Here is a 15,364-nt window from a genome sequence, read left to right as displayed (position 1 = left end):
TGGTGTTTAGTTTTAGTAAGGGTTTTACGGCACTTGCAACACATTAAGGTCATTTAAGTGCCCAAGATTAGAGGTGTTACAAGAGAGTAACAAACATAAAAAAGGAGGAGAGATAAAGACAATAGTTGTTTGATAGGAAAGAAGGAGCAAACCACACCAAAGCATCCACCAACCACCCACTAAATGTAGGTGTCTTTGTCCGCCCCCATCAACACAATTTAGATCATTTACAAACAGGCTTCCAACCCGGTCTGTCAGAACCAAGCCGGGCTCTGAGGAATAGAGGAAACATAATCCCATCGGAAAGACTGAGAAACAATATAAAGTTTTCTCCACATTCAGGAATCGAACTCGGGTCTCCTGCTTCCTGCACGTGACAGCAAAGCACCTACCGCTACCCCACATATACCGATGGGGTGTTGAACCAGGGTGATTTGTACCAAAGGCCAGCACATAACTGACTTCAAACAGCTCTCCAAAACAAAGCTGACATAAATGGAGAACACCAACCCTTTAGGCCCCACATTATTTTTTTTTTCTTTCATTTCAAGAATATTCTCAACAGTCCTTCAAAAAATCACATTTCTGTTGCCTTTGGAACACCATTCATCATTTCTGTTGTTTGTTTTGATTGAGTAGATATCGGCACATTGACACCAAAATGGTCACATAGTGATGGGAGAAAAAAATATTAAGACCCGCCAAAAAATGGGGAAAAAAAGAAGTGGAACCTACCACTGGATGGCACCCTCCTATCCAACCACCAGCACATCATTTCAAGAATTTAGAAGAATGTTGAAAAACTTAAATTCTGGAATACAGTGCAGTCAAACCTTTGCTTGTTTAAGTAAAGAGAAGCACATTGACACAACAGTGGCCATTTAGAGAAAAGAAAAAGTAAGACAGACAGACAGAAACAAGAGAGGGAAAGTAAAGAAGTAGGACCTACCAGTGGTGTCCTCCAACCGCCCGCACAGTCAAACCTGTCCTAGACAACCACCCACTGTCATGGACTAAAGTCGTCATCTAGGTCCTCTTGGATGTTGTCATAACATTATAGAAAAAAAAAAGCAAGATGGGAAGTGGTCGTTTGTACAGGTGATTGTTTTGGACAGGTGGTCGTTAGAGTTTAGTTTTAGTTTTAGTAAGTGTTTCACAGCACTTGCAACACAATAATAAGTTATATAAGTGCTGAAGATTAGAGATGTTAGTGTTACAAGAGAGTAACAAACACAAAAAAGGAGGGAAAAAAAGGATGATAGATGTTTGAAAAGAGAAAAGCAGCAACCCTCACCACAGCACCCGCCAACCACCCGTAAAAGCAGGTTCGACTCTCTTTTCTACAATAGTGTACCCAGTACATTAAAAAAAACACAGTCTGAGTTTTGAGTTTTTTTCTTTTTTACTGATCACAATGGCCATGGCATACAGACAATAAAATGTGATGCAAAAGAGAGAAAGACAGAGAGAGAGGAGAAAGAGAGAGAGAGAAAGTGAGAGAGTGTGTGACAGAAGAAGAGAAAGGGCATCATCATGACTCCTTTCGTCCATATCAACAGCACACACTGACGGACACGCGGTGACATAAAAATGACATCATGACACATAGATAGACTTCACTGTCATTGTAATTGAAAGTGTTTTTATGATCTCATTGACACAAATTAACTTACTGTACAAGAAAACTTCAAACATCAGAGTGTAACACCAAAAAATGTGCTCACCAAAATAGAGACCACTAAACTTGTAGAACAAGGACCTGAAAGAAACATCCAGCCCCCCACCCCCCATTCAATCAACAGAAATTATAGCTGTAAATGAAAAACAACCTCATACTCGTATCCTCATTCGCAAAATTTAAATCATATGGGAGAGGCAGGCTGCTTCAGATTTTACATGTCAGGGCCAACCCGGGCTTTGACTTAAAGTAAGTTAAAGGGATACAACATCCCAACAGACAGACAGAAGTACTCCATTATAAAATAAGAAAAACTTCTCCCAAGAATTGAACTTGGGTCACTGCGACACCACGTCTGCTGCACTAAAACATTTAAAAGTAACACTACAATTTGTGTTCCCCAAGACAGATCACAAAGCTTATATGATGAGAAGAATGAAAAAAATAAGCACCATCACCCTATAGCGGATATCATCAGACATCATCATAACCCACCATCAACAATCAGCTACTGTTGTCATGAAAAAAACTTGCAGTAGTAGTTTATAAATGTAATACCCAAACTACACACTCCAACCTCAAACAAGCTTCATAAAGTCATCATAGCACAACAGACATACAGTATAACACGGATAGCTCAAAATCATCGGGACCGGTCTTGGTAGTTCGAGGGATATCTTTCAAGGAAACAAATATAAAGAAGAAAAAAAAAACTGGACACGGATGTGTGATTTCGAGTCTTCTGTGTTCAACCTATCCGTGTTATACTGCAATTGCTTGTCTGAGTAAAGAGAAGCACATCAACGACTCAGTAAAGGTCATTTATTTAGTGCTTGAAAAAACCGAGGAAGAAAGACAGAAAAAATAGAAAAACCACAAACCAACAGTGGAGCCCTCCAACCACCCCCCTTCCCCAAACAAAAACCAACTAAATTTGCAGTTCAGCAGAAGAAAAAGACAGTTGTCACAATATGTCTTAAAAGGATGAACTACAGTACTACCGTCTTAAGACAAAAAGAACGTATATGAGTAATTTGGCCAAGCAGTATTTTTATAAGAGGTAAAAATCCTTTCCATGGCACATCTTTCTATCTTGGTTTTAAGGCTGTATAATTAAAATAAAGAAAGTTTTGGGCTTTTGAAAACATGCATTGTGACCTATTTACATATACTGATATTGTTATGACAAAAGAAATTTCAATCGATTACTCCATAACTATCTATTGTATACCTATTGTATATTGCAAATCAGGGAAAAGTTACACCGACCAATGAATATCGATGTAAAATAAATCAGACCGAAATTTTTTTAAGCCAAGTTGAAATAAACACAAAAGTTAGTATTTTGCCTCTCTTGTAAAATTTCATTTTTGAAATACATGGTTTTCTATCACAAGACGGCAGAGTAGGCTAGTCCTCTGTGACACAAATACAGCAGTGACAGATGTATGTCAATCCTGCCTGATCCTTCAGCACCTTGTAATAGTGATTCTTATCCAGACTTTTTTCCTTGTGAGCAGACAAGCTGTTACCATGACTATGTGCGCCTTTTACCTGGACTACTTCTGTATGCTAATGCGATCCAAGGTTTTTGAGCAAATTGTGTAAAACACCCCATCTTTTTTTCTGGAAAGGCTCAGGGGCTGAACATTTTTGTAAAAACTCCTTTAGCGTTCAAAAGTCCAACCTCCACCATCACGATAAGTTTCATTTTGCTTCATGTCATGACTCTGAGCAAAAAGAAGCACATCCAACACATAAATGGTCTTTTAGTGCTAAGGAAGATCAAGACAGGCCAAAAGACAGACAAGACATTGCCCAGGGAAAATAAAAAAGAAACAGTTGAACCTTCGAGGCAGAGGCCCATATCACCCAGCCCTGCCTTCAGGGACAGTATGAAAACATGTTGAGGTACTACACCAGTGCTCAAGACAATAACAAACACAAAGACCTCGGTTTTTTGTTTATACATATACACCTTTATATGTGACAATGGGTTAATAACGTTCTTCGTTATAGTTATCATTAATTTAAAGTAAAGCTACTCAAGAGATTAAAAAAACAAACAAAAAACCCATTAGTAGGTCTACCAATACCCTTAGGACACCAAATGTTACAAGCAAATGAGGGGCTGAGATGCAAAACTTGCTACTTCCATTTTAGTTAGCACTTTTGAGAAAATCAGCTTTTTTAAATGCTTCTATCAACACGAACCGATTGCAGAAAGTACAACAGTGAGTGGTAGGGAGCTGGTCTAACAACACAGGAAGCTTGACTAAAAAATGTATGATTAAAATAGAGATTTTCAGCTATGAAAGTGGTAGTGATTTGCCAAAACCAGCTATATCCCCCCCCAAAAAGTCCTTTGATGCCTTAAATCACTCTTTTACTCTAATTACAGCCACTGTAATCCTCTCTACAACACTTAGCCCTCATAGTAAGTCATAGGACGTTGTTTTTTTTGTCTGCTGGCAGAGGGTGAAAGAAAGTGAGCTATTTCCGTCAAATAAGTAGTTGTTTCGGGCTGAACAAAACTACTGTATACACTCGTCGACGCCCTTTTGAAGAGGAAGTCACGTGACAGGATCGGGAAATTTCATTGGCTGATAAAGAAAATCTAAGGATGTATCCAGTTAAGGAAAATGATGATTTTGAATGTATCAGGTTTTAAGCAAAAAGAAGATTTTGTGTTGGCTTTTATGAAGGATGTGTTGGGTTTTGGCAGAAAACACTTTGTGCATCTGATAGCCAGTAAAAATGCGCATTTATGGGAAATAAAAATCGATTTTTTTCCAAAAGGTCGCTTAGCAGGTTTTGCATCTCACCCCCCTCAAATAGTCTTAACCTGTATAAACAACTTTACCAACCACAGCTTTCTATTATTCAAAACAAAACTTTCTGTTTCACAAAGCAAAGCTTTCTGCACTCTCCTGAAATTCTTTCACACTCATCATCATCATCATACTATTCATACAGACAATAAATTAGAGGACGTATGGTCATCAAAAGTTGAACCAACACAATGATACGTTTGAGTACAAGGCAAGCACATTGACACAATATCAGACGTCATTTAGTGCTGGGGAAAAGCGAGACACACACAGGACATACCAGTGGCGCCCTCTAACCACCTTCTGACCTCTTTAAAAAATCAGGAAAAAAGCATGTTCGTTTCATCAGCATTTTAACTTTCACTACAACTATCTTTCAGGATAACCCTACCACCACACCATTAAAATCAAAACACTAGACTCAGTACATGATAAAAACATTACAAACTACTAACAACATTTCATCACGGTCATAACACATTGCCTCAGTCATTTTGTTGGGGAATGGGGGTTTCTGGTTTCTTGGTATTCACCTGCTATAACGATTGCCACTTGTTTCATATCCTCAGTGCAACCGGGTTTTGGTTTGTGCACAAAAAAAATCAAATTACTGAAACATTTTAATGCTTGCTTAAAAGCATAAAGTTGGCTTAAGGAACCGCATTTTTTACTTTAAAAAAGTTTTCTAAAAAAAAACCCCACAGGCCATAGTGCGATGACCATGACGATCAAATTCACCAGCTCAAATAACAGTAATAATAAATAACAACGTTAATCTTTTATACAGCACCCATCGCAGTGTGGTGGCCCTCAACAGTATCTGACATTATAGAACAAGTGTAGCATTCCATGAAATCTCTGCAGGAGACTCAACAAATGTATAGTCAACCCTACTTAATAAGAGTCACATGTCACACTGAACCGTTTCAAGATACCAGAAAACCAAAGTGCCTCTTTACTTACGTACGCTTTGGACAAATTAGTTCGGAGGCAATGAAGTGACAGCAGCTCTTGAACCAAAGTAGCTATATATTAATACCGTTTTCACCCACGCATGAGGCTTGAACAGATCTTTAACCTCTTTACTGCTGTGTGGAAACATTACATTCACTTGTGTTCTCCCAGACTGGATCACTGACATGTTTTCTACCGGTTATATATTTTTGCAATTAGGGCAGTTTTTATTTAAAATCCTAATACGGGTAAATACAATATAATGGCTTTGTTTAAATCTCTTTTAAAAGAACATTTTGTTTTGTCTTGTCTGAACCAACATACTAATTCGATACCATAGAGTTATATTGTCAAAATGTGACATACGACTCATTTTCTGTCACATTGCTACACAAATGTCAAGAAAGACCACGGGTCAAAAGTTACACCCTGGACAGATAAATTCGGACATTCCTGTCACAGACAACTCTTTCCTCTTTCCCCTCAACTCAGGAAAAGGAAAAACGGACAAACTCAACAGCACGTCAACATCATTGCACTACACTAGTCAGCAGAAACTCACATGCTGAATAATGAATAGATGGAAAAGCTTCAGAAGGAATAACCCCACCCCACCCCCGACCCATGTTCCACACATTACTTTTTAAAAAAAATGTGTGCAAGTTGCTCTAACGGGGTCGGCACACCCGTCAGAACATTTGAGTAAGAGAATTACCACAAAAAAATACTTGCGCTCAAACACATTATATAAATTAAATACACGTATATATATATACACAAACAAAAACATATTCAAAACACACAGATTAATAATACATGTGTAACATTAGACATAAGCAACCCACACAAATTAGTTCCTAACAATACAGAAACACACAAATACATTCACATCCACACAAAAATTACAGTTGGTACACATTTTCAATATCAACAAACAAATCAATTTAAAAAAAACAAAAAACGAAAGAAAACCAATACAAAATTTAATACATAATGGAAAATATAGTTGGCTGAGAGCCAGAGGTGACCAAGTCCAGTTTCAGCCACAATACCAAAGATAACAAAATTGAGACATTCAAATGACACTCCATTATATCTGCAAATATCAAATCAATCCACCCTGCAGTTTTGCCATGATCCCACCCCTATCCGCCGATAGATATAACCATAAAGAAGCTACAAATCAATTGTTGTTGTTGGGTACAATTACAAACCTCTTTCCCATCAATTCAAGTTAAAAATTATATTAAATGACACGTAAAGACTTCTTTCACTCAAATTTTCCTCGCTTCCATGGACTGTTCACACAAAAAAAATAATTCTGAGGAAAAAAGGAAACAACAGAGAAAACAACAAAACAAAATGCTTCTGTAAACAATTTAGGGGAAAATTCAAACAAAGCATATGTAAATTTTTACCCTGCCCTTCCTCACTTCATGTCTTTTCACCACCACAAGATCAGCGACCTATTTCTGCTCGATTAGGAATAAAAGTCCAAAGTGCTGTCTGGCTCAGCTATGAGCAGCTGCCCCCCTTCGCCTCCAGCCCCCGCTCCCTCCTCACTCAAGCGGTGGTCAGGATGTTCTGGGAAACCCGAACCAAAATGGATGACAAACGACTCCTCCCCGCACAGAGAGCTCCCGCGCCGCTCGTCGTCATAATCCTCTTCCTCCTCCTCCTCTTCCTTTCTCGCTGCTTTCTGGGACCAGCTGAGGAGGGTGGACGGAGAGGAAGAGGAGGTGGGAGGCTGGAGGGTGGAGGCAGGAGAAGTAGCAGCAGCAGAACGCGACACATTGTTGCTGCTGTGAGAGGGGCTGCTCACATTGATGGTAACGGCTGTGCCCTGAGATGATGATGATGAAGCCGACACGGATGTTGATGAGGTGGCAGATGATGAAGCTGCTGCTACAGCTGTTGTGCTGGCAGCGGTAGCGGTGGTGGTTGAGAGATTGAAATTTGTCTCGTCCTCTAGCAGAGCAACATTTTGAGGTGGAGTGAAGTCAACATTTTGGCCTGCAAATATAAAACAAGACACAATCAAACACAAGGTTCATGAACAATTCTTAAGCAAACTTTCAACAGTTGAAAATATTTGTACATCTTCAGAACAAACTTTTTGCTATTGAAATACAAATCTGCGTCATTTAAAATATCGTTTATATATTTGTCTGCTGTAGTAACATCTACTCCGCATCCCCAACATTTAAGAACAAAGTCCACATCATCTTATCTGCTGCTCCACATCTACAATTGAGAAAAGTCGCAACCTCTACTTATTTAGAAGCTTATTTCATCATTTTAGGCTACAAACTACAATGAAATTTAAAAAATACTCCCCCCCCCCCCCCCCCCCCAAAAAAAAAATTTAAACCTACACGTAGTTGGCAGAGGACTGACGCAATAAATATCCTTATGGAACGATTCTGGGGAAAAGACAAGGACAATTCCAGGGTATGTTGTTTTTTTTAAAGCATCCGATCAAAGACATGATTGGGTACCACGATCACTGGATTCTGTTGCAAGTGGGACATTTGAAGACGAAGAAACAGGAGGTGGTGGAAAATACTGAGAAAAAGAGAAGGAAAAAGAAAACTTCTCTGCTTGGTTTTATAAAATGACCTCTCTTGCCTACTGGCCTTCGACAGAGACTAACAGCAATCTAGAGGAGGAGCAGCCCTCACCTTGCCGCTGGTAAAAGAGGAGATAACCGCTGCTGTACTCGCTGTCGGCGGGTGTCTGTTGCGCAACAGTCTCGTCGTTGTAGTAGTACCACTCTCCAGTCAGAGGGTGGCGAGCAAAGCAAGTGTAGTGACCCGCGCTGGCCCCGCCAAAGTGACACACCGTGCTGTAGAGGTCATAGACCAGGCCCGATGTGCTGGGTCCAGACAGGAACCCACGGACGTCCATGTCTGTGTGTGGAAAGATCACCTTGGTGTCTACCTTTGTGCTTGACAGGTCTTGGTAAACAAATCTGGGGAGAAAGAAAAATAGAAGGTTGTAAAGAAAACTGTGGTACTCCATCAATTGTTAATTTTTAATGCCCGCGGACCATTTAGCAGGAACATGCCCCAATCTGAAGCAAATCTAGATGCAAAAGACTTACAGTAAAAATTCCCTCCAAGTTTTGGAACTTTCTGTAGAAAGAAACAGAACACTATTCTACAACCTTTTTGCTGTTTCTGTCACTGTGCCTGCTTCTAACACTAAAATAAAATCTAGAATTCAAAGGTTAAAACCGCCATCAATAAAAACGAAAAGTTTCTACATCAGTGCCTGTCAACCTTTTCAGAGCCAGCGTCCACTTTTGCCCCTTTTAACAGACACCACGAGCTAGGCATCAAATAAATAAAAAACACCAGTCACTACCCATGTGGTGAGCCTCACAACCCACCAAAATTACCATATCACTAACTAGTGGGTGAAACCCGCCCAGGTTGGCAACCACCGGTCTACATCTAGAAGAATTAAAAAGTTAAATATGTAATCTAATAATCAATATGCAGATATCATGAGAACTAAAAGCTTACTATTGCAATTATGCGTACGGAAAATGTCCACGCTTCTCAAATCAATGTTAACTCACTCACTGCCAGGCATTTCTCCGCAGGGTAACTGAGGAATGCCAGGCTTTCAGGACCTTTTTCAAAACCTCACTGTGAGCTTATTATTTTGTGTACAGCATTGAACTTTTCCACAAACAATGACATTGAAACATACTCAACAAATCAAAAAAAATTTTGTGATACCTTTATCGTGTGAAATTTTATGAGTTTGTGAATATGTGGCAAAATCTAGAAAAAAAACTTTTACATAACATTTAGGTGCTCGGTACATTCAGTCGATAGGCATGCCTTTATATCTTTGTCTCTGCAAGAAATAGATGTATCAACTGACAAATGTTGAAGAGTCACTATGAAAATATATCTGACAAATTTGAGCATCAACATCAGGGTGCGTGGTTGCAGGACGGGGCATGGCCACTGGGGGAGGGGTGTCACTATTTGAAGTTTGTTGTGTAGACCTAGGACTAGGAGGGTCTATATCAGCTGTATTCCCATCATTTGGGGTCTAAATCTACGTTGTGAGATCTTTGACGTTTGCGTGACGGCCTGAACTGGGACCGGGAAGCATCGGATCATTGGTCTGAGCACGGGGAACACCCTATTCTAGATCTAGGCCTAGATCTAGCACAAATTTCATCTTCACTTGTCCGCACCTCTGCTATTTCCTTTCCTGTACTCATTATCAACTCTGTATGATGGTTCATCATCACTATCATCTGCTAAAAGATCTAAATCTGACCCTTTATTGACGAATGGGTCCATCAATTCAAATGTTCCAACCTCTTTGAGACGCCGTCGCCATCGTAACTGAGCGTCAGTAATTTTTAGTTCGTTTCGGGTGAGTTCGAAAAAGTCTGATTTTTAAGTAACTTATTCAAGGGAAGTTACTGCAACAAGGCGGAATCGAAACTACACTGGCTTATGTCGCCTACTTCTGACTGCCGAGCCCGAAACACGTCGGGGAATGTTTGAAAAATACAGTCGGGGAATGTTTGAAAAATACAGTCTAACCTGTGTAAGACGGCCACCCCTTGTCAAGGAGAAAAGTGGCCGTATAAGACAGGTGGCCATCTTAGGCAGGACTGATCAAGATAAGAAAACAAACCATTCCTTTCTGAGAAAACAAACCCTTCCTTTCTGAGGTCCCAACCGAAGGTAGTTGCATTGTTGTTGTTGTTTTCGCTGGGTTTTCTTTTCTTTTGTTGCTGCTTTTGTGCACGAGTGACAATAAAACGAAATGTGTCAGACAAGGAGGATCAAGTGCTATGGTGAAACAAACACCCGTACTACCACTTCTGTCACAAGTTCATGCTGACGTTCATTGTTACTTTGTTACAGACTGGGTAAACAGTGACCACTCATCTCACTTGCGATTTGTGTATGGGTTCTGGGCGGGGCTTATGGGTTATGAGGGATCACACGCTTCCCTCCCCAGCAGCTGGAAATTAATTTTGTTACCAATTGCAGGGCTGCCTACCTCAAAGTTCCCATTTCAGGTAGATTTGATGAGGGTCATTTTCAGGTAGATTGGCCCAAAATCAGGTAGTACAAAGACAAAGAAGGAAAAAAAGATGATCGTTGCCCCACCGAACACGCTTGCTTTCCGTGATACATGTATTGGGTAATTATATTTTGAAAACTTGTTTGTGCATGCACATGTGTGTGTGTGTGTGTGTCGGTGTGTGCATGTTGCCATGCTCTCGCATGTGCCTACATATGTAATATGTGCGTGGGGAAGGAAGGGGGTGTATGGGTGTGCACAAGTTACGAAGAACAGTGTGTATGAAATGAGGCGAGGCTGGGTTTAAAAAAAAAATCATTTTATGGACTATCGTTCAAGGCACCTATCCTTCAGTATTGAATCTGGAATTGAGTGCAGGGTGATTGCCAAACTGACTTCAAAACCGCTAGCCCATACAAATAGAAACTAAATTAAAACATATTTCACGACACTAGCATAGGACACCGATAGGTCCTTTGTGACTTAGGTATGACAGACAATTAATTTTAACTAGTTTTACCCTAAAAATACAAAATGAATCCTGATCTGGGCCTGAGGAGAGGCCAGAAGAACATCAACTGCCAAAACCATGTTTGGTTTCAGCAATCACGGACTTTTAAAAAGTATGCAAGACAAAACTTATTTATAAAACCTTTATAGTTAGGCTCCCGGCAGAGCAAAAAGTGAAAATAAAAGAGAGTGTGTACCGATATAGCCGGAGCTGGAAGGACTGTGAGAGTGTGGGATGTAGTGATGCAACAAGCCATCATGATGCATAGGCATCCAACATAGAGCTTTCCGAGGGTTGAAAATGGCATTTACTCATTGCCACTATTCAATTTGTCATCACTGACAAATCCAGGAACACTAACCTTGAAGATATAATCATCAAGCCTGTGCTCTAATGTTCCCTCATTTACGCACTCGATTGTCGAATGTCAAAACCACGTACACTTATCGTTTTTATTTTAGCATCGGTTTCTTGCACTGCGGCCTTTTCCTGCTGCCGTAGACTGTATAGCATCAAACACCTACCCTCAATTCCGACGCCCTGCAACGCTCCTACTTTGAATGAACTTTGATAAGGCTTTTCCCAACAACTACCGGTCGGTCCCTTGCTCATGCCGTACTCACGAACTCTCACAGGTTCATTGACCGGTCACGATGACGGGCCCGACAATCTAGAAATTGGAGGACGCTTGTTTTCTTTTTCTTATTCTTTTTTGTCATTATAGTGACATCAGTGAGAATATCGATTTAATGTTTATGGCTACATTATGTTTTTTAGGCACAAACTGCAGGTTACAAATTTTTATTAACTAAATCTAACGTCAACGAACTATCATTCGACAATTCTGAGCGGTAACGAAAGCGAAAGTAGATTTTGATTTTCCCAACGGAGTCTCAGTATTACACCTACACTTCCGATTGCCGCCATAGCCGCTCTTCGCGCTAAACGTACTCTCGGACTGGGGAAAGCCGAACGTAATATCACAAACACGACCAATAAAATATGAACTCAGAAGGCTTTTCAGATTTGGTTTCGGGGACTTTACTTTGTGCATTTTCTCGGGTCCAGGGTAATAAATTCCCGCAGTCCCCCTGCGTAGAATCCTTATTTGGTACTGACCAATTCTCTAGACCAAGACAGATTTTAGAATGTTTTGCTTCGATACCGATTTTCCTTCTAAATTCCCAATTCTGTTTTCTGGATAAATGAATTAAATGCACAGATTTTCCAGCCGCAGCAAAAAAACTGAAGATAGAAAGAAAGAATGAATGAAAAGAAGGAGGAAGATTATCTATCGTGAGTAGACAGATTTCGGTGATATGCACGTGAAAAACTATTGCCGACCGAACGGCACTGATAGACTCGTAGACGAGTGTACGAACTGCGCAATCTGTCAGTTTCTAAGACAACTTATTGCCGAGAGTTGCCGTAAATATCTGACAAGTTACGGAGGCAAGTGCTGATCTCTCTCTCTCTCTCTCTCTCAACGCATGGAGTTGATATGATGATGCGGCAAGTACAGAACTTTAGGAATGTACGGATTTCCGTAAAAACAAAGAATGGAAGCACTGCAGAATGTTTTTTTCTTTTTATTCTCTCGGCACCCATCGAAAATCCGGTAATTTTGATACCTTATCGGTATGTCGGTAGAACAAGCCCAAAATCGGTATATACCGGAAAAATCGGTAGATTTAGGCAGCCCTGCTATTGGTCAACAGTGGGAGGGGCCTACGCAACATGATCAGTTGGAGGGACTACCTAACAACGACAGGTTTATAGATTATGACGGCTCGCCCACAACGCCAGGGGCCAATGCTTGATTTATGACTAAGCGTAACGGAGTCACTAAGGTGGCCGTCTAAGACAGGTGTTATTGCTTTGTGTGATAGGGGTTGTGTGTTGAAATATGGGTGGCCGCAGCCGCATTGGACAGGTGCCCGTTTTACACAGTTAAATTATATAGAAAAAACACAAGGGGGTAAATGGAAAGTGTCCGTTTGTACAGGTGGCCGTCTTATAGAGGTGGCCGTCAGGGCAGGTTCGACTGTAGTAGTAAAAACGCACCCGACAGATTTCGGGTTTGACAGGCAGTGGTCTACGCGGTTCACCCGACAGGGTTCGGGCATGGCAGTGAGTGAGTTAAAACTGTAATTAAACCAACAAAATATGCCTTTATTGCAATTATGAAAACAGAAAATGCCCACTCTTCTAATGTTAAAATATTAAAACTGTAATTGAACAAACAGAAAATGCCCAATCTTCTACAATTAAGCATTACTAAGGCAATAAAGCAAACAGAAAAAGAAGAAACTAACTGTACCCGCCACCCCATCCTCTCCCAGGTTACCCTTGAAATTTAATAAACACAAAAAGAGTTCTGGAACAAGAAGTGTGCATCCTTGTAACGAAACAAAACACAGAATTTGCTAAAAAAAAAAAAGAAAAAAAAAAGAATCCAAAAAACAAAACAGGATGACAGAATGTGTGTACGGTTCAGAAAAAAACCCCAACAACCCAGCGCACTAACCTCTTGAGGTGAATGATGAGGTTGTCCGGGTACCTCCACACCGTCATGGTCTTCTTGGCACACTGGTTCTGCTCACACTGGGGGCAGTACCAGGGGTTGTGCTCGTCCAGAGTCTCGCTGAAACGTCACACCACATCAAGATACAACGATCACAACCATAAACAAAGGCAATTGTTGAGCGGCTGGCAAGTGTTCAACTTTTCACAATAAAATACAAAGACTATAACCATAAAAAAAGGAAATTGTTACATGGTTGGGAGGAGTGCTCAGCTCTGCAGCTTCTTTCATTAGTTTTTGATACTGCTAAAAATATTCCAGACAAAAAAATTGTAACAGTTACCAAGCTAACATGTAATTAACTGTGCTGCTCGCAACAAACGGCAGTCTTTGTTCTACTTAAAGCTTAATATCACGGTTTAACACTACATAGAAGAGAACAAGGAACCAGCGTGGGGGTCACTCATCTAGACAAACCAGACAGTTTGGTTTTACTGAGACAAACTGGAAAACTTTTTGTTTTATCCTGACAAACCAGAGAATTTTTGGCCCATTCAGACAAAGAGGAGAAATTTTTTCTATATCGAGACAAAACAAGCCAAACCTTTGTAATATCAGTATTATAAGAGCTTGTTTCCTAATGGGACAGAGCACAAAATAAGTGCTATTGACTATTCTCTTTATAATCATTCAGAGCACATCAAAAGTAAGTTTACCAAACTCTAATACTACAGTACATGAGTAGTTGGCAGGTGATCTGTTGTGGTTTGCTCCTTCTTTCCTAACAAATATCTATCGTCTATATCTCCCCTCCTTCTTTAATGTGTTTGTTACTCTCTTGTAACACTTTTAATTCTAAAATCACACCTTTGCATGAGCATAGACTAAGAAACCAGAAATTCACATAACTCTGAGACATATCTCTCTCAGCCCAAGTTGGCCCCAAACAAGTAGGGTCGGAAGCCAGTCTCCTAAATGACCTAAATTGAGTCGATAGAGGCTTCTTTTAAAATCACACCTCTGCATGAACAAAGACCAAGAAACCAGCCATCTACATACCTCTGTGTGAAGGCCCCGAAACAGTCCATGATGGTGGTGGGCTGGGACGACCTCATACCCTCCATGCTCACGTCGTCCCTCACCTCCCCCAGCTCCCTCACCTCCTCCGTCGCCAGCATCTGACCAGCATGGACTGTCAGACAGTCCGAGGGCTGCAGGGTGAGCTCCCCTTCCCGGGCCACCTCACAGCCTGTACAGTGGCAGGAGTAGGGGCACCGGGAGCAGCTTAGACCCTGAGGAAAAGCGGTAACACAAATTCATAATTTATACACCCAAATCGACACAATTTATATCATTTAGAAGGCAGCTAGCTACATTGACGCCACCAGCCAGGGTCAGGCCAAGCTGAAGGAGACATATAGTCCCAGCAGATAAACAGAGACACTCAATAAAAGCTCTCCCCACCCAGAAGCCAAACTCATGTCCCTTCTGTTGATTTTTTGTTGTTGTTTTCTTTTGTTAAGTGTTTTACAGCGCTCACAACCGTATAAGGTCATATGAGTGCGCGGGACACATAAAATTTTTTCAGTTGGTAGGAAATTATGAATTTTGCCAGAGCGGCAGCCGAAGCCTACTCTTATCGATTTTAGACCACCAAGGAATCTTTAATGTGCGTAACTTGAATACGCAACTGCCGAGATTTTTTGCCCTTGTCTGAGAAGGCTAGGTGTAGATCTTTCCTACCAAGAGATCAAAGGTGTGGCTGACCATGGGTCTCAACTCAGAATTTAAAAAAAGAAGGA

At 40.7% G+C, this 15,364-nt stretch overlaps 1 protein-coding gene across 1 annotated transcript in view; it reads right to left on the bottom strand.

The window, feature by feature from the left end:
- Positions 1 to 1,383: 1,383 nt before the first annotated feature.
- Positions 1,384 to 15,364, bottom strand: part of LOC101853362 — a 37,454-nt gene continuing 23,473 nt past the window's right edge. The window contains exons 15-18 of the mRNA XM_005090082.3: positions 14,622 to 14,854; positions 13,566 to 13,682; positions 8,145 to 8,434; positions 1,384 to 7,476 (exon numbers count right to left, since the gene is read on the bottom strand). Of these exons, the coding sequence (XP_005090139.1) occupies positions 6,944 to 7,476; positions 8,145 to 8,434; positions 13,566 to 13,682; positions 14,622 to 14,854 (1,173 nt within the window). The 3' untranslated portion in view covers positions 1,384 to 6,943. The remainder of the gene's footprint in view (positions 7,477 to 8,144; positions 8,435 to 13,565; positions 13,683 to 14,621; positions 14,855 to 15,364) is intronic.

This window comes from Aplysia californica, unplaced genomic scaffold (assembly GCF_000002075.1).
Source record: "Aplysia californica isolate F4 #8 unplaced genomic scaffold, AplCal3.0 scaffold00012, whole genome shotgun sequence".
Lineage (NCBI taxonomy): Eukaryota > Metazoa > Mollusca > Gastropoda > Aplysiida > Aplysiidae > Aplysia > Aplysia californica.
Note: the sequence above shows the minus strand (reverse complement) of the source record. Positions and strands in the feature narration are given on the sequence as shown.